Below are 19628 nucleotides of genomic sequence, written 5' to 3' on the forward strand. Positions count from 1 at the left end.
TCTTCTCACTAAACGGCCTGTCTGAGGTGAGTTTCACATCTCTGAACATAGAGCAGTAACAAGTGTGTGTGTGTGTGTGTGTGTGTGTGTGTGTGTGTGTGTGTGTGTGTGCGTGTATTTGACGTAAAAATTGCAACTTAAAAAAAAAAAACTTGAGTTGAAAAACAAAGGAGGAGGAGCCAAGTGCAGGAAACAAAAAATATTAATTTGAAGTAAATAGGTAAAACTTTGAATTCAAAAGTCCAAATAAAAATCCAAAAAGAGGGGAAACATGAACAAACATCAAACACAACATACGACAACAAACACAGAGGGGAAGAAACACACACTAAATACACACAGGTGAGACTGACGACACAGGTGAGGACAATCAGGACAGGAGGGACACAAGAGCAGAAACACGGAGGAAAAGTACAAACTGAATCATGAAACAGTGAAGAATCAACAGGAGGGAACATTCACACACTCAGCGGGTGTGTGTGTGTGTGTGTGTGTGTGGGGGGGGGGGGTGAAGCTTTCATTCAGGTCCAGATGAGAGGACGAAGATCCTGATGTGTGGTGGACGATCTGAATCACTTTATATCACCAACAACAGGATGAGCTGAAACTGAGATTCACTGTCATCGAGCCAACAAGGAAACAACACAGATCAGCATCTTTGTGATTGTGAAATATTCACTGCTTTCACTTTTCAATCAAAATCCCCAGAGCTTATTTTTTTTTGACTAAAAATCATTTTACTTTAAAGATGTGTCATCTGTAAATATCTTGTTTCCCTTCTAAATAATTCTTCTATTTGACATCGATGACTCTGCAGCGTGTTCACAAATACTCACTTCCTGTCTGCTCATGTGAACGGATGTTTTACATTCTGATTATATAAACTGTCTGACATGATGTGCCACCAAAAAAAAAAAAAAAAAACTTGTTCAGATGTCACAAGTTGAATTTTCAGCCTGACGTTGTCGACTCGTGCACCACATCAGGGACATTTTAAAACCTGCTGCTGGTTCAATAATTTGTTAAAACAGTTTTTTTTCTTTCTTTTGCAGTTTGTTAAAAAACAAAAAACAATCAGTTGCCACCATGCCCATCCTAAAGAATCTCCCAGGAAGGTCCAAGAGCTGCCACGAGTTCCCCCGAGTCAACGGAGAGCTGATCCTGCCCCGGCTGGACTTGGACCTCAGGGACCTGAACGATCTGAACGGCCTGAAGGACCTGAACAAGAGCCTGAACCCGTTCGATGACGTGGATCTGGACGAGGACGAGAGGAACGGAGGGGACGGGGGGCTCATCATGGGGGGGCACCTCCACCTCAGGTCCTCCCGTGACGGTGAAGAGGAGGAGAACGAGGTGAACGCAGAGAGGCACGGGGCCGGGAACCCGAAGGGGAGGCCTCTCAGGGGGACTCTGGAGCGGCTCTGTGGATCGTCACCCCTGAAAACCCTGGGAAAACTGGGGAAAGGGCTCCGCATATCAGGACGCAACGTGTGGGGTCACAACTCTCCACACTACAGCCCGGGGGACTCGAACACTCTCCCCACTGAGCGGGAGAAAAAGAAAGGAATACGCCGGAGCTCTGAGGGAATTATGACCCTGCTACGGTGAGGGGACGAGTTCACACCTTAAAGCTCCTCTTTATCAGCTGCTTATTAACACGCGTTAATACAGAGGCCCTAATGTTTAAACATTAAGATACAGTAGAGGTTAATTTGTGTTTGTGTAATTTATAGAGTACAAAGTTTCAGGTGACTCATGTAAAAACAGTGAAACGTCTAATCAGCACTACATGAGTCTGAGTTTCACACTGTATTTAGGGAGATGCCATTCAGTGCACTGATTTATATATTTACATTTCTCTAGAGTCATGTTGTCTGATTAAACCGGCCTCGATGTAACAATCCTTAAGTTTAAGAAATGTCTACTTCTCCTCAGCCAATCGTCTCACAGTAACTGCTTTGCCCCCCCCCCCCCCCAACATCTGACAAACTTTTAACCAGATTGCCTGAAAATGAGCAAATTTTGCAACGACATTAGGAAACCCCCTACTGTCGATGCAAAATTTCATTTTGTAAATTTCATTTTCATTCATACTTGTCTCCTTGTCCGGCACATTCCCCCTGGCTGCAGCTGCCTGTACTAAAGAGTAACAGAGACACACTGCTTGGGGCCCCAGGCGAGTCGGGGGCCCCCCAACAGCTGACAAACTTTAAACCACAAACATTTTCTCAAAATGTGCAAATTTTGCAACGACAGTCGGAACCCCCCCTAATGGGGCCCCATCTGACAGCACTCACTGTCAACGCCCTGCTGGGTGTCGTGTGCATTGTTGCTGGAAAAATAATATTAGATGCTGGTTGGAGGGGCCCCTAATGAATGTTTGCTTGGGGCCCCAACAGAGCCGAGAAGCGCCCCTGATAAAGTGTGTTTTGCGTCAGTGATGATTTTGTGCAAACAGAAGATAAAACAAAAAGCTCCATGATCTTTTATATGATGAGGAGTTTTATGAAGCATTTATCTCGTCTTTGCATGTTTTTATTTTATGCATCGTCACATCTGTCGTGGGTCAGGCGACAGCAGATGTTTTTAAACGTTATTCATTGCTCCGTTAAAATCCGTCAACCCTGAAGTAGTCCATAGGAGGGAAAACACTTAAAATAAATTAATTTTCCAAATTAAAAAAAAAAAATTTGAGGAAAAAATCAGCATCCAGTGATTATCTTAAATATATATTTTATATATTTAAAAAAAAAAAAAAAAAAAGTTCCTCGATAGGAAAAAAACATTGATGTAAAATTCTAGCAACAATGCAGAGAGTGCAGCCTCTTCAGCACAGCTGGGCGCTACAGATGTGAGGAATAATTCAGCAGGTCCCAGAGGGGGCGTGGTCACTGCGGGTTAATTATAGAGCCGACGATAGCCTGCTTATTTCCTGCAGAGTTATGTAATAAGCTACAGCCACTTGTTGATGCACGGAACCTCCTTTTGTTTTTTCCTTGACGTGTTGTGTGCTTGTTGAATGGGACTATATTTAACCGAGACATGCAGCAGCACAGTTTAACAGATGTGTGCATGTGTGGCATTCCAACGTAGCTAAACTGTCCAGTGCAGTGTAAACATCGTGTGCTAGCTGTGGACTGTGTGCATGTTGTGTATCATCAGTAGTGGATCCGTCCAGTCTGCAGCCAGTCATGCTCTTCTCTTTCTGGATGCTGCGCAGGTTCACAGGGCGACGTAAGGAGGAGCGCAGAGAGAGCCTGCCCTGCGGGGTCCTTAGCACCGACGGCGAGGTGGAGGCCTCCAGGCGGCCCTCCTTCCTCAGGATGGTCAATCTGCTGAAGAGGGAGTCGATGTCAGACAAGGCGTCCTCCCAGGAGGCCGAGGAGGAATCGATGGAGGAGGAGCCGACAGTGAGAACCAGGGAGCCCCTCTCAGGTAACAGTCACCATACCACCAGTCGTTTTAAAGCTTCCTATGCGTGTCACTCCTTCTGCAGGGTCGCTGTCAGACGATGCAGCAGAAACTTTTCAAAAAATTCCCAAACCAAAGAAAATCAAAAATATCTCTCCTTTGAGTGTTAGCCGCATGCAACGTTTAAATAAAGTTTCCCTAGCATGCTGTAAACGGTCTTGTCCGACACCTTCCCCCTGGCTGCAGCTGCCTGTACTCAAGATTAACAGAGACACACTGCTTGGGGCCCCAGGCGAGTAGGGCCCCCCCCCCCCCCCCGACAACTGACAAACTTTAAACCGCAGCATTTCCTCAAAATGTGCAAATTTTGCAACGACCCCCCCCCCCTAGTGGGGCCCCATCTGACAGCACTCACTCTCAATGCCCTGCTGATTGTCGTGTGCATTATTACTGGAAAAATAAGTATGGATGCTGGTTTGAGGGGCCCCTAATGAATGTTTTCAGAGGGCCCAAACATACCTGAGAAGATTTGAATAAAGGGAAAGTCAATCTGGTCTCGTGTGGTCATAAAGAAGTGTCGCTAGTCTGTTTAAGACTCCTCTCAGGGGCTTTAAAGATCAACAAAGGAACAAGCTGCTTTTTCTGCAGCAGCCACCAAAACTGAACCAACTTCGAAGTTGGACTCACAGGAGCCTTAAAGAAGTTCGATAGCTCAGACTCATGAACGTTAGAAATCCCTTTTTCCTGGCGTGTCAGTATCAGCTAAATCCTCTTACTTTAAGGTGGATTTTCTTTGCAACGTAAGGAAAAGGATAGACTTTATTAATTTTCCACCAAATGGGGGAGATTTGGCTCAAAAACAGGAAACAGGAAACGGCGTCAACAGCAACCAATTCTTAAAATCTGATCAGACCGAGGTGATTTGGCGAGCCCTGGTTTGTGCTGTAAAAACACAAACTGTATGTCACATAACTCCAGTAGCACCTCCTGGTTAAACTTCAGCAGTACTTCCTCCCAATCCTAGACGACTCTCTGATGAGGCTGAGCGGTCCCCAGGTCCCTGAGTCACTGGGTTCAATCACCACCAGACTGCGAAATCAGGAAATGACTGCGCTTCCTCCAGATAGACGTTCAACCGAGCTGCAGTTCACAGACTCCACGGGGAACCTCGCTCGGAATAGAAGAATGAGCCACAATAACCCAGCTTTGGCTCATGCATGACAACAGATGCTTCTTCTTGGGGGACTCAAGTGACTTTTGAAGCGGCTTTCTGTTGAGCCAGTCTCGACTTTTGTGACTGTTGTGAGTAAACTTTCAGCCCTTTTCTCGACTTGCTTCCCAACAGTGCTGGAGATCCTGCAGCTGGTAAACAACAGGGACCTTCTTCTGGCTGACACACACATTCAGGAGCTGGAGCGAGAGTGTGAGCTGCTGTCTCTGCTGCCGTCCTCTTCTTCTCCGTGCCTCACTCCCAACCTGTGTCCCAGCCCCCCTCCTGGCACCGTCCCCTTATCGTCCTTATCCTTGGATGAATCCCTCAGCTCCAACGCGACGCTGGATTCAGGCCGGCGGAAAGCTAAAGACGTGGAGCTCCTGTACGAGGCCCTGCAGAGAGAGATGTGGGATGTCGTACGAGAATCTCTTCGCCAGCCAAGTGCCGGTCCCAACCTGGGGCTGGTGGTGCTGGTGATCCAACAGGAGGAACATGCCGACTCCGTCTGGGCTTTCAGAGAGGAGAACACGCCGGAGCGAGAGGCGCCGCACATCCAGCCCAGCCAGCGTCCCAGGCGGCTGAAGATGAAGTGGAGGCTGGCTGTGGCTGAAGCCGCCGACTGGAGCTTGCCCCATCAGGTGGACACGCAGGCCGGCCAGCTGGCCTCGTACCTGGAGCGCCTCAGGAGCCGGATGGTGGATGACTTGGATGCAGCGAGGAGGAACGCCGTGTCCATTTACCCGGAGGAGTTTGCAGCCTTCCAGGTGTACGTGGAAAGTTACCACAGAGCCGTAGCCAAGCGTCTTCGGAGCATCACAAGCGGCCCGCTGCAGATTACAGACGTCTACTCACTGCTGGACTGGTTCTACAACATCTACAACAGGTGGGATTCATCATCAGACATGCAGAGTTAGAAACAAACCTGGAAGCTAAACTTTTAATGAGCTGCATTTTTTTCCTTTCTTTTTTCCTAGGGATGTCCTTGGAACGATTGGTGCGACGACCCCTATCACATATTCCCCTCTGGAGCCCATTCTGCCCCAAGACACAGTGGACCGGCTGGAACAAGACTGCATCAGTATCGTCAGGGTGAGACGACTGATTGTATAAAACATGACCGCCATGCTGTTCTGTTCTGTGGATCAAACCTTCGACTGAAGGACAATGTTTTGGATACAGAATCGAACATGTCATGATAAATTGGTGAACATGTTTGGTATGCGTCGATCCTGCTTGACGAGTCAGTCACACAGGAACATGACCGTCCACTTCCTGGCACGGCTCACGCCATGGACGTGGAGTTTTAATTGTAAGCTGTGGTTTTCAGGAGAAGGTGACAGTCGAGCTGATTCAGGTTCTGGACGAGGAGGAGAGACGATGGGCTCAGACTCTGCACATAGAAGAGTTTCAGTCCCACCTGGCATGCTCCGTCATCCAGGTACGATTTCACTTCATTTTCCACTTTGACACACGCCTCTGAGACCGACTCGTAAAATGACATCGTACACATTTTTTGCACATGTGATTCCAGAGAGTAAAGGTGGACTTGGACAGATCGACATCTGTGAACCAGTTTCTCGGGGCGAGAGTGGCTCGCTGCAGCCTGAGTGGACTGGCAGACTTTCTCTACAAGTGAGTTCATGCTGATTGGAAGAGGCTTCAAAACGATTTGCAAGAAAATACAATCGGCTTTTAAACAAACGTGCACAAAAAATATCAAAAATATCATTGCATGAGGTCAAAATCTACAGATTTGAGGGCTCTGATTGGTCTGCATGTTGAATCAGTCACAGTCTGTTCTAATGAAACGCTGCCTGCAGCTTCCAGAGGAAGGCCGAGATGTTTCATGAGACTCAGGCTGAGTTTGGAGATCGAGGAGACGGATACGTTTCCAGGACCATCGCTCTGGTCAACTGTTGCCCTCCTCTCAGGTGGACAATCACTAGATTTTTCCACTGAATAATTCAACATTTATTGGTGAGGATTGCAGGTATTTGTTGGAGGATTCGCTAACTGTTGTTGTTGTTGTTGTTGTTGTTTGTTCTGTAGATCCTTGGTGGAGCGCTGCAGGCAGTGCGACCCACAGGGCAGCGACGAGTCGGCCCAGAGAGCCGACTCCTCGCTGGACAGGATCATCAACCAATCAGTGAGGGTGCTGTCGGACAGACTCTTTGAGCACATCAGGGTGAGTCGGTCTCGTCTCACTTCATAACGTTGGAACGCTCTAAGTCAGTGGTGTCCAAACTTTTTTTCTTGCGGGCCAAAATTGTCGCGTTAGAATCGCTCACGGGCCACAGGGTTTTTTGTTTGTTTTTTTTAATATTGGAAGGAGCTTTTTGTATTTTGATCTCTTCAAAAAATAATGTAAATGCACAATAACTAATTGCAGTGGGAAACTGTTGCGTTCTAATTTTTTGGAAAGAATAGTCAGGCTTTTGTAGGTCTCCCTCGCTAACATGAAAAAGAAAAAAAAGAACGAAATAAGCCATCTGATGAGGCCTGGGGCCAAAATCTTCTGATTCTTCGATTTGAAGTCAAGGGCCACAAAAAATCCACTCAAGGGCCACAAATGGCCCCCGGGCCGCACTTTGGACACCCCTGCTCTAAAGCAACGGCGTCCAAAACGGTCGTGTTTGAATCGCTCGCGGGTCACAGGTTTTCTCTTTTTAAATAATACTGAAAGTCACTTTTTGTCTTTTGACCTCTACAAAAACACAATCACTAATTACAGTGAGAAAATATTTTCAATTTTTTTGGGGAAAAAAATAGTCAGACTTTGTCGATCAGAATCAAAAACAAAAAAAAAAGTTTAGTGTTTATTTAATCTGTCTGTAACAAGGTTATTTTTTTTGTAAAAGCTTTTTGTACTTAGCTCAGGTTATTAAATGGTTAAAAAATTATGCAAAGGTTAATTTTCTCAAAAAAAGTGGAAAATAATCAAAGCTGTTAAAAAAAGAGAGGAAGAAAAAAACATTAAACAAACATTCAGAATTTTCTATTTTATGAATAATTTTTAGTCCTTGCTAACATGAAAAATAAAAATAACTAAAAATGAAGAAATCTATTGATTCTTCGATTGAGGTCAAGGGCCGCAAAAAATCCCCTCAAGGACCCAAAAATGTCCCCCGGGCCGCACTTTGGACCCCCTGCTCTAAAGTCAAGAGCTTTCTTTGATTGCACTCAAAGAGCTGAAGTGAAAGTGAACACGTTACACATCCGTGTGCTTCTGACATGAATGTTCCTTTGTTGTCGCTGCAGCCTTTCTTTGATAAACTCATCAAGAGGAAGTGGTTGAACAACACGGAGGCGTTTGAGGCCATCGAAGCCAGCATCAAACAACACTTCAAGAAGTTCCGAAGGATGGACGCTCCGCCTTATCAGGTACTCGCTTCAGGATTTCACGCCTCACAGTTTCCTGACTTGCTGATAAACACATATTATATAAGTGTCAGGAGCCGGGTCATGACATGAAGACTGTGGCGCTGTAATCCAAGATGGCAGACAAAAGCCCCGTTTCCACCGAGCGGTCCGGCTCGGTTCAGCCGGGAAAGATTCCCAAATAACCGATCCGTACCGTCCCACCGTCCCGTTCTTGTAATAAAGAGTCACATGACAGTGACAGAGGAGACTGCTGGATGTCTTCTTCGTTGGTTTTGTTTCTGTTGCGTTTTCTGTTTTGTTGAATTTATTAGTTAGCTGTTAGCGGTTAGCTGTTAGCGATTAGCTGTTAGCGATTAGCTGTTAGCGATTAGCTGTTAGCGGTTAGCTGCTATCAAATGATGTAATTTATGTAGCGGCTATCGTCATCCGGCTCACACGCCTCCTACCAAATAAGGCACGGGTGGCTGTGGAAACACAAACGGGATCGGGCTTAATCGAACCAAACCGTACCGATCCGTTCCGGACTGCTGTGTGGAAACGAGTCTGACTCTGACAGAAAAGTTTCGGCGCTTCTTGTAATTGGACAAATTATCAACCAGCGGGTGGAAAACAAGGCGCTGGCAGGCAGGAAAGAGTTTGACGCAGTTTCATTATGTGCACTAATAACACTCACTTCACGAGTCTTGTGACATAGAAAGTCATCATCCGCCGGCTCGCACGCGTTTCCTGAACGTTTCCTGCTGCATTCTTCAAACCTTCACAGGAACGTTGTACCTGGGGAAAAAAAAATCTGTCACATCCAGCTCACTTTACAAATGTGGGTTTTGTTTTGTTCATGTGTCCTGAGTTCTTCATTTTGTGACCGTCTGACAGACGCTGGTGGGCGAGGTGCACCGGAGGGTCCTGGTGGAGTACGTCCGAGCCGTCATGCGCGGACGCGTCATCTGCACATCCTCCAAGATGAGGAAGAGGATGGCTATCCGTCTGCAGGACGAAGCCAAACAGCTGAAAGGACTCTTTAAGGATCTGGTGAGTGTGACAGTAAACGTGATCGGACTCGTTTTACATAAATGCTGATTCCTGAAATCCTGTTCAGGGAGTGCAGAGTGTGAGGAGCCTGACCGTCTCGCTTCCTAGGTCAGGAACAACTCTGACAGTGTTGATACAGGAGCGAGCTCGGAGAAATGGCTGCTGTCGGGGAGATGGAGATTGATGGGTCGAGCTTACGTTAGCAGGACGGGTGGAGGCGGGGGGGGGGGGACAGTGTGGCATTTGCCCCCTTTTTTTTGTGCTCGAGTTCAAACAAGTGTCCGTCACCTCGGCTGACAACAGGAAGCCGCTGTGTTCAGAAGGATCTTCCTGTTCCTGTCAGCTGGCTGGCTTTGAAGATCCTGCTCTCGGATGGCCTTGATGGCCCTTTTTTTTTTTCTTGCGGAGGAGTGGGAAGAAGTATCTGTGGAAACTGAGGAACTTGCGGGGAGGGAGTTTTTAATGGCTGTCTAAAAAAGACGTCGTGTATTTTTAGAGAAAATGCCAGGCCAAAGAATTCGCCTTTCTCATCCGGAGCGTTTGAAGGAACAACAGGACCTAGAAAAACAGAGGTGGGGTTTTGTTTTTCTCCGAGTAAATCACCGAAACGTTTGGCCTCTGGCCTTTTGGAGGCATTACTCCGCGCTTCCTCTCAAGCTTTGATTGTTCGCTGCTCTACTTGGATCCTCTTCAAAAGACGACTTCTTTATCAGGGGACAAAATGATGACAATAAATATCATTTCATGTAGTCGAAGCACTCGGCCTCTCGGTTTCTTAAAGTGAAGCTTTAATGTGCATTCTTTCTAATGGCCAGCAGGGGGCGACTTGACTGGTTGTATAAAGGGATCAGATTATAAATCAGGCGACTTGTTACCTCTTCATAATCAGTTAATGGTTTCAATCCAGGCTGCCTCACACAGTGTAAAGTTCTTTTTCTGAGACTTGAGGTGAGCTAAAGAGAGAGCGACAGGATTGGTAGTCCGACCTGCGACCGGTGCGATGAGGACTTTAGCCTCAGTACCGGCGTCGTCCCATCTGGACGGGATAAATGTGATCACATGTTCTCATGAACGGAAACATCGTCGTCGAGGAGACGAGAACCGACGGGAAATCTGTCTCTGAAAAACTCGACATGGTGACGGTTAGCATGCAGAGCGGCGGTTTGTTCCGGTCCAATGAGGTGCTGCTTCTTTCCAATGGTACCAAATGTTCTCAGCGGTGACTTTCTGTGTTTCCCCCCTCGGATGGACCTGAGACATCTGATCCCCGGCTGTATCTCCTGGATCCAGTTCTGAGTGATGCGTCTATGATGATGAGTTTCTCAGATATGAATGAACCGTTTGTTTGTCTTCTCCCTGCAGGAGTCCAGCTCCTCCTGGTTGGACAGCGTCATCAGTCACCTGGCTGACATCATCCTGCTGGAGGACACGCCCTCCATCCAGATGGAGGTGGCCGTTCTGGTCAAAGAGTTTCCAGATATTCGGTGAGGCCTTTAATAAATTAACTGTGTGTGGATCTGATTTATTGCGAACAGGAAGCGTCTATAAAAACAGATATTATAACACTGTACCCCCGAAGGTCTCATATTCCTTTTTTTTTTCGCTTACTGCGACACATTCGCTGTGCTGTTTTTGGCCGTTAGCCAGAGTGAAGAAAAATGTAAGACCATGTATGTTTTTTTTTTTTTGTCACAATGGATCAAAACAAGGAAAAAGAACCACGGAAACGAATCTACATTAACTTTGCTATTTTTGGAGAGGAACGCGGGTCTGTTTGGAGAATGGATGAGGCTGAGAGGACGGGGGGGACGGGGGGGGGGGGGTCCCTGGCGCTCAGGCTGTTTGTTCACAGATTAAGACTCAGGTGACGGCCGGCAACCTACGACCGCGTTTGACGCATTCCCCTCCGAGGAGCAGACAGGAAGCTGCTGCCGAGTACTTCCTGATCCTGCCACCCTGCAGGAGACAGACTGGTGCCACAGTGAGTCAGAGGGGGAGAGCTGTCGCTCAGACCTGCAGAGCTGCTAACTCACTGTTTGTTTACTGCATGGCATCCCCTGCTGGTATTTTAGGAGATGAAAGGCTGCGGCCCTTCCTTCAGTCCATTCATGCACGCTTGACCTCGCCAACACACGAGCGCTCAATCAATCCCTCAAACACGCAGCTCCAGCTCCGGCTTTGTTTACCAGTACAGAGTCGTTTAATGGGTGAAAAAACCAGGTCACGGGGGCCACGTGGAGACCGCTCTCTCTCTCCTTCCACATTCTCACATTTTCTCCCTTTTTCTTTATGTGCTGCTGGAGTTCAGCATTTCAAAAGAGGTTGTTTTTTTTCTTCTTCAGGGTCCTCGGTCGGTCCTCGTCTTGTGCGGTTTGATATCCTCACACGCGTGACCGTACAGACCCACCTTGAAAATGTGATCTTATTTAAAACGCTTAATGCAGGGGTGTCCAAAGTGCGGCCCGGGGGCCATTTGTTGCCCTTGACTTCAAATCGAAGAATCAGAAGATTTTGGCCCCAGGCCTCATCAGATGGCATAATTCGTTCTTTTTTTTCTTTTTCATGTTATCGAGGGAGACCTATAAAAGCCTGACTATTCTTTCCAAAAAATTAGAACACAACAGTTTCCCACTGCAATTAGTTATTGTGTATTTACATTATTTTTTGAAGAGGTCAAAATACAAAAAGTTTCTTCCAATATTACAAAAAAAAACAAACCAACCCTGTGGGCCGTGAGCGATTCTAACGCCACAATTTTGGCCCGCAAGAAAAAAAGTTTCTTAATGTGATGATTCCTGAGGTTGGTTTTTTTCAAACTCCATTCAAAGAGTTAAAATTAAAAAAAAAGAAGGAACCTGATATTCTGTTCTTAAATCTGTTTATTCACCATAAAGCGAGATGTCTGCGCCTGTCATGACTCAAAGAGCCGCGACTCTGACTCACAGTCACGGTTGCCGTTGACGACACCGAACAGACCTGATTCCCATTAACGCCAGTCTGCCCCTCTTCCTCCCCGCATCCTTCCTCCCCACAGGAAGAAGCACATCTCCACCCTGCTCAACATTCGGGGGATGATGCGGCAGGCGGAGCGCCAAGAGATCCTCAACATCGTCAAAGACTTTGAGTGCCGCACCGCGCTCGTGTGCCGCGACCACGCCCTCTTCTCCGAGATCCCCGTCACCTCGGAGGTCCACTGCATCAGCCTGGGTTTCCTCCGCCTCGCCATGACCGTCTCCAACTGGTTCTCGGAGCAGCGCCTGAGGAGGAGCCGCAGGAGCAGCGGCGGCGGCGGCGCCAGGAACGCCACGCCTCGCTCTGCGGAGGAGCAGAACACGGAGGACGTGCACAGACTGCACAGAGACGACTAGCTGCTGGTGTTCGGAGGGAAGATGACATGTTCATGCACCTTGACCAAAAACTGATTGTACCAAACGTTGTTAGCAGTCACGTAAAGAGAGACTTGACCTCAGGTACTGCACGTACTGTACACGCTCGCTGACTGACACATTCGTTCTCCGTCTCCAGATGTGCATGAATGGAAATGTGAAACAGGCTGTGTGTTGTATTAGCTCAACATTAGCTTGAGTGCGTTCATGCTAACATTAGCCTGGTTTGACTGGGCCGTCCTGACCTTTCACTTTAAAAGCCCAACTCCAGTCCGAGGCCTGTTTGTGTTTTTATTTTGCCGACATGAGTGATCGTGCATTCATGACGTTCATCTCCAAAGTCTTACCTGCGTGCCGCGTGTGGATCCAGGAGGCTCAGTGATGCTAAGCTAAATGATAGCTTTATGTGCTGCTCTGCACGTCCAACAATCACAGACGGAGCGTTCAGTGTGAAGCATGCCGTCCAATCAATTCACACAATTGATTGGACGACACCCCCCCCCCCCCCCCCCCCCCCCCCCCGACATCAGGAAGCTTAGAGGAAACTAGGAAGTGTCAGTTTTTCATGTTGGACCGGCGCTCACCTGGAATCGTTTCAGACGCTCACTGATGTAAAGATGGAGACGACACAAGAGGACGTAATTAGAACGCTTTTTTATTTTATATTCTGGGTTTCCAAACACGATGTAAATTCCCAGACGGCTGAAAGAAGTGAAGTTTTTTTTTAGAGAGAAAGGACAGAGAGAGAGAGAGAGAGAGAGAGAGCGAGCGAGTGATAACGCAAAGTAGCGGTCAGTTCTGAACTTGGGCTAGTCCACGTTGACCATCAGTACCCGGCGACAAAAACCCATCTGCCACCTTTAGCTGAACGCAGCTACCTGCCCGTCACGCTGATTCTCCCGCCCCCCGTCTGCAATGCGATGACATCATCAACCATCGCACGCTCAAAAGCAAATCTGGAAGATCGGTCCGTCCGAACCCAAATATACGACCTTTATCTCATTAGGATGTTTTGTATTTAGCCATCATCGTATGTACCCATCCTCTGGTATATAGTCTACATGTATGTGAGGTTATAATGTCTGGACATGTAAACGTGTTGAACTTTTACTGTGAATGAAACGGATCTGTTGCTGGAAATAAAAACCCCATTGACTGGGGAGACTGGACCGATGGAGCCGCTCTCTTTATTCCTGCTGGTCACATGTTATTATGCAACTGTTGGACGTGTCCGACTGCGAGCTTGAGATGTGTTGACCTCCGAACATGGGCGTGTCCGTGAAACAATACATACCTAAAGGCACTTTAAAGGCGTGCGGGTCTGACGCAGGACGAACGCTGCAGCTACACACACACACACACACACACACACACATTATGAAGTGGTTGTTTATCTTAAGGATGTGGCAGCTTTGTTCCGGTCTCTCGGAGCGTGAAACACGGGGCTCCAGCGGGGCGGCTGCAGAGCGTCACGGGGTCACTCAACCCGAGGCCAACAACGGGATGTTTTTCGGTAAACAAAGATTTCCTGTTGTCCCGCGAGGTGCCAACGGATGCTTTTATTGGAGCCAAGTTTACGTTATGCGGTAGGAGGGGACTTCCCTCCCCCCCCCCTCCCCCCTCCCCGACTCTCCACGGTGAGCCTTTTCATGTCCGAGCTGCTCGTTGGTTCCCGGCCTCACAGACGAGCAGCTGGCTGCACACATGGAGCTGGACTCAAAGAACAAACCACACATACAAGACCCAGTTTATATCTTTACATTTTATTTACTTTTTATCCAAACTTCATTTTCTTTGTCTAATTAAAGGACAGCTGCAGTGTTGATCATTTTCTGCTTCGCCTCCCGAGGACAAATAAAGTTTTTTGGATTTGAATTGATGACGCGAGATCCTCACAGAGCCGACCGACCGACAAATCACACACTCTTCATTTTGTGTCGTGGATACAGACACATAAAACATCAAACTGTGAAACATGAAAGCAAAAAAAAAAGTGTTTTTGTTCAAACCAAATATAAAGATTTAAAAAATAAAAATAGGAACTCCACTGAGAGTCTGACGTGTCAGTGCTCAACTATAAAACATATAAACAGTTAATAATGAAACACGTATTCATACTTGCAAACCATCAATGATTTCATATTTCAAACCTGTAGTTTCTATCGTGAGGAAGTTCAGACACGAGATCTTTCCAAACGCCGTATGACACGAGCGAGGGCGGCGTGCTCGTCGTTTGATCACGTAACGGGGGCAGTAACACTAAAAGTCTTTGGTTCATGAACTTTGATATTTTCAAAGACCAAGGTTACACATTTACCAGTTTAAGGCCCGGTTCTGCTTGTTTGGACTTCTTATCGTCTCCACAGTTTTCAATTGATTCATTTTTAGGTCTTACACACAAAAAATGCAGCCAAAACGATGGAAATAAAAAAAGTGAGTTTGGCGTCTTGGTTACAAACATCAAACAAACGCAGAAATGCCTTCAACCTGCAGTTCTTCTAATGGCCAGCAGGGGTCGAGTACAGCTGGGGATTTTTATTCCTCATATCTTTTCTGAAACGAGACTCTTCAAAACAAACATGTTGTAAATTACGATCCACAAACGGTCCCAGATATGGCTCCAAAAATTCAACATGGCGACGGTCTGAAGGCCGAATGGAGACCTGAGAATGGAAGTTTAAAAACCGTCACCATGGTTACATCCACTAATCCAGGTAATTAGGAGCCAGTAAAAGATGCAGCTCCATCGTAGCGGCCACAGTCTCGTTATATTTCCATGCATCCAGTCCACGCCGCCATCTTCTACCTCCGAGAGCGTCCCACCTGGCGTTTACCTCCAGCCATTGCCCCCTTGGCCTGAAGTTACCCCGGTCCTTCTAATCATCTGACCTTCTCAACTCTCCAATCAGTCCTTCTACCAGCCTTTTTTCTCCACTCAGTGCCAAAACGTCTCGTTTATATCCGCTCCAGCCTTCCAGCCTTTGTTTGCCTGCCTGACCTCCTGCTTGATTCACAGACGTCGGACTCTACGCCTGACCTCCTTTGGATATGTTTCAATGGCTTCCTGGTTTTGACCCTTGCATGCCTCTTCTCAGCCAGTGAGTAAAAACTTCTTAAGAAAACTGCCTTTGTGTTAAAGATCGTCCCGAGCTCACGTCAGTAACGTCACCCGGTCTGCAGAACATTTATCATCTCCGGCCATCCCTCACTCCCGAGAGTACCTCCGTCCTCCTCAACACCCCGGTGACACCCTGCATGGATTACTGCGACTCCCTTCCCTTTGGTCTCCCTCTCAAGTCCATCCTTAAACTGGTCCAGAACTCTGCAGCTCAGAACCCCCTCTGTTAACCCCATCACTCCTGTCCTTCAGCAGCCAGACCGGCCCACTCCCACCTTCACGCCTGTCCACCACGAGGCCCAGAGACATTCTCTCTTTTTAGGGTTCATATATTTATTTTATGTGTTATTTAAAGTACATTAACGATCACTAATGTTTGAATAAAGTGTTTTCATGTGCTGTCGCTCCATGCAGCCTCTCTCATCTTCTGTTTCTAACACACTGAATCCAGGGTCCCCACATGTGCCAAGTCTGATCTGATTGGTCAGCCGTTCGGCTTTGTTCTCAGATATGTCCCGCCTCCTTTTACCATATTGGGAATGCTACAGTCAGTCTGAGTGGGGGCTTGGATCAGTGACATCATGGGTTTGTGATGTCACTCCCCCCATTTTCAAGGAGGGGGGGGGCGGCGAGGGACCGAGGGTTTGAAGCTGGCAGGAGAAGCTGCGTTTCCGGACTTTGAATTTTTAGCAATTAAAAAAGACACCTGAAAACACTGAAGAGCGAATAAAACCAGAACATGAAGAAGATGGAAATATATTATCATTATTATTATCCAAAGGTAAAGGCAGCGCCCTCATGTAGCACCTAGCTAGCGTTTTTACCACTCAAAGTTTGTACAACATGTAACGACCAGCTGCTGTCCAGTACAGAAACTTTGGGTTCAGTATCTTGCTCAAGGACACTTCGGCAAGATCCTGAAGGAGCCACAGCAGACGAGGAAAAATCCCAAAAGTGAAAATATGACAAAATTGCACACTGGACCCTGATTGGCCCCTCCCACAACCAGAAGTAAGGTAAGTATACCACGTCCCAGATGAGCCGGCTGTCTCTTTATCAAAAGGTTGGTAGTTCAATCTCTGGGTCAAGAAACTGAACCCCAAGCTGGTTCAGCTGTGTATAAACACGTTTAGTGCTGATGGACACCGGTTAGCAGTCAGGTGACTGTAATGTAATGCTAGCTAACATGGGGCTACCGCCATGTTAGCTAGCATGAAGGAGACAAGAGGGTTCATGAAAACAGTTCTTCTGGACCGCAGGAAGAGTCAGAGCCAACGAGGCGGGCGTGGCTGACGTGTCCTTGAGCAAGACACTTAACCCCCAAACTGCTCCGGCTGGTTCGTAGGCAGCCTATGATTGACAGCTAGCATAGCAACCTCTGCTATCAGGGTGTGTAAAAGCACTTTGAGTAGTTAAGAGGACGACAAAAAAAAAGATGTACAGACGAGTTTTTTTTCTCAATTTTATTGAGTGCTGCAAATAAACAATCCTATAACTGGGATTCTTTCAATGCAAAGGCTGAAAAACACATCCTGACATTCTTGAGTGATTCTTCGAGCTGTTTATCTGCTGCCAACAATAGATCATAGATATGTCTGACCTCGGGCTGCACTTGTTATTATTTTTAAATTCCAAGAATTTGTGCAACAGAACAGGAAGAACATGGGGTGAAGTTGGCATCAGCTGGATGTTACGGTTTGTGTAACTCTTGAGTCATATGCATGTGAGTGCGCTATCAGACATCCGTTCGTACGTCCAGGCTGAATGCGGATGCTGGAGCGTTGTTTTCCAGGTAGGCCTTGGCGGGGCGGGGGGGGGAATACCATCAGTGACTGAGGAGGCCAGGTACAAACGAGAGCCAAACTCTTGGAGGTTTCCCTTCGATCAAGTTGTTCAAGGTGGAACGTTCTGCAGTATCACAATACAATCCCTGGGAAGCACACCCCTGCTTCCTCTCATTAACGCTGCAATGGAAAATCCATCAGGCTGCATTCGCTGTTTGTTTTCGGAAGCTCGCCGTGCCCTGCCTTTGTTCACACTGACATGCACTTTTCACGCTTCAGTCTTTTCTGTTTTTGTGCTTCTCCTGCAGGAGCCCCCTTCATATCCGAAGGATCTCTATGAAGTGAGAGAGGGCACATGTGGCGGGTCAAATCTGGGCACTAGGGCGTGTTTAGTCTGGATCAGGCGTCCCATCTGTTTTAGCGTTTTAGCTCGCAGCGGTGCTAGCATGCACTCGCAGTACTACGGGCCCTTTATTAACCGGCAGAGGTCCCTGAAGGCAGCTTGCGTGGCGGTGCAGTGATTAGCGCCTTCTCTGCACGCCTTTCTGTGGGACGTTAGCGTGTTTGTTCCCTCCGGGTGCTCCGGCTTCCTCCCACAGTCCGAAGACGTTCTCGTTAGCTTAATTGGTGACTCTCACATCGCGCATAGGTGTGGCTCCGTGCTCGCACCTGTTTGCTTCCACTCGAGTGGACGATGATGTCGTGCACGGCGAGCGCAGCGTGCTGTCCGTCCGACCAGGATTAAAGAAGTCAGACGAGGAGGCGCACAGAGCGTGCAGTAAATTTCAAAATAAAACACTCGTGCATCTCAAGATCTTATCTGACGTGAATTTATCAGGTGCAGGGAAAACAACATGTCGTTTGCACGTTTTTCTTTCTGTTCCCGTGTGACCTTGTAGCTCTCGTGCAATCTGCTGTTCATGGATGCTCTCGAACCCGGGCGCACGCCGGCCGCAGCGCACACGGAGAGTCGTAAAGATCACCATTTTGTTTCCTTTTCCTGCTGCACCTCCTGTGTGGACACTTCCTGGTTCCTCCCCTCCCTCCTCCCCTTTGATTGGTTAAGGCTGGCACTGATTAGTCACCTGCTCTCCTCTCATTTAGACCTTGCATCAGTTCGGATCGTCACATGGGGCAGCTGGTAAGAAATTTTAATTTATCTTCATTCATCATTTTGTCCTTTAGAAGGTAAAACAAAGTTGACTTGTGTTTTATTTTGTCTTTCAGCCTGGACCTTCAAACATCTTGTGTTTTATCGATGTGGATGAAATAAACCTGTTGAACTGGATGAACCCTCGTTCATAAGAACCCTTCAAACACGCAGCATTGTCAGTCTCTGAGCTTTAGCGTCATGCTAACGAGGTGAGCGTGAACGAATCGTTGGTTTGATGGTTGTTTTGGAGACTTCACAGAAGAGTCCTAAATGTTTCATCTTAAGACGACGGCACGTCTGACTTTGAGAATATTTTACAACTTTAATGTTTCTCCAAGTTGGAAGCAGCATTTTCACGACATGCTGGAAAAGAAATGACCTTAGTTTACCGCCTGGCGAGCGACTTAAATATAACTTCAGATCAAACCTTTTTTTTTGCATTTTATTCAGTTTGTTCTCCCACATTGCGTTTTATTTTTTATTTCGGATTACTTCAGATGAGCACAGAAGAACACGTCACTGTGCGTCATGTGACCTTTGAAACTGAGCGTTGAGAAATGAATGTCGTGGTTTGGTTCTGTCCTCAGTGTTTGTTTGTTTCCTTTGTGTGTTTTAATGTTTCCTCGTCTTGTGTTTACTTCAGTCTTCAGTGTGTCTCTCTGTCTCCTCCTATGTTGCCTGTAAGTTTATTTCCTGTTTTAAGTCTCGTCTTAAGTGTTTCCTGTTTTATTTTGTAAATCTGGTTTTAGGTGGTGTCAGGTTTTACTTTGTACTCGTCCTCAGTGTTCTGGTCTTGTGTTCTTTGTGTTTCCCTCCTGTCTTGATGACCCTGATGTTCCTCACCTGTCTCGTCAGTCTCACCTGTGTCTGATCACCCCTCGTCTATTTAGTCTTTAGCCTCAGTTTCTTGTCAGTTCGTTGTCTTTGGTTGCTGTCGTTTGTCTCTCGTGCCCTGAAATTTGGATTTGGATGTTCTCTGTTCTTCGTTTTTTGGATTTAGTTTTCAACTCGTAAGTTTTTGTTTTATCTTTTGTTGATAAAAGTTTTTCTGCACGTCGGTCCTCCTCCCTGTTTTTCCTGTGACAATGAAAAGTGAGACAGAATAATGAGCCGCTCCTTCCTGCACGCAGACATCCCTTCATGGACTCTGCAT

At 47.1% G+C, this 19628-nt stretch overlaps 1 protein-coding gene across 5 annotated transcripts in view; it reads left to right on the forward strand.

Moving 5' to 3' along the window:
• The window catches only part of exoc3l2a (exocyst complex component 3-like 2a), a 14135-nt gene extending 1219 nt beyond the window's left edge, over nucleotides 1–12916 (forward strand). For 2 of the 5 annotated variants that reach the window (XM_079354991.1, XM_079354989.1), the window contains exons 2-13: nucleotides 1053–1604; nucleotides 3221–3435; nucleotides 4757–5507; nucleotides 5599–5713; nucleotides 5952–6062; nucleotides 6156–6256; nucleotides 6445–6555; nucleotides 6674–6809; nucleotides 7883–8005; nucleotides 8879–9034; nucleotides 10397–10518; nucleotides 12069–12916. In XM_079354991.1, coding sequence (XP_079211117.1) covers nucleotides 1087–1604; nucleotides 3221–3435; nucleotides 4757–5507; nucleotides 5599–5713; nucleotides 5952–6062; nucleotides 6156–6256; nucleotides 6445–6555; nucleotides 6674–6809; nucleotides 7883–8005; nucleotides 8879–9034; nucleotides 10397–10518; nucleotides 12069–12402 — 2793 coding nt within the window. In that variant the 5' untranslated portion in view covers nucleotides 1053–1086 and the 3' untranslated portion in view covers nucleotides 12403–12916. Of the gene's footprint in view, nucleotides 1–448; nucleotides 480–835; nucleotides 1605–3220; nucleotides 3436–4756; nucleotides 5508–5598; nucleotides 5714–5951; nucleotides 6063–6155; nucleotides 6257–6444; nucleotides 6556–6673; nucleotides 6810–7882; nucleotides 8006–8878; nucleotides 9035–10396; nucleotides 10519–12068 lie in introns of those variants that run through there. The other 3 variants (XM_079354987.1, XM_079354990.1, XM_079354988.1) reach the window with 3 other exon arrangements.
• Nucleotides 12917–19628: the final 6712 nt, after the last annotated feature.

Source organism: Symphodus melops (genome assembly GCF_947650265.1).
Source record: "Symphodus melops genome assembly, chromosome: 11".
NCBI classification, from domain to species: Eukaryota; Metazoa; Chordata; class Actinopteri; order Labriformes; family Labridae; genus Symphodus; species Symphodus melops.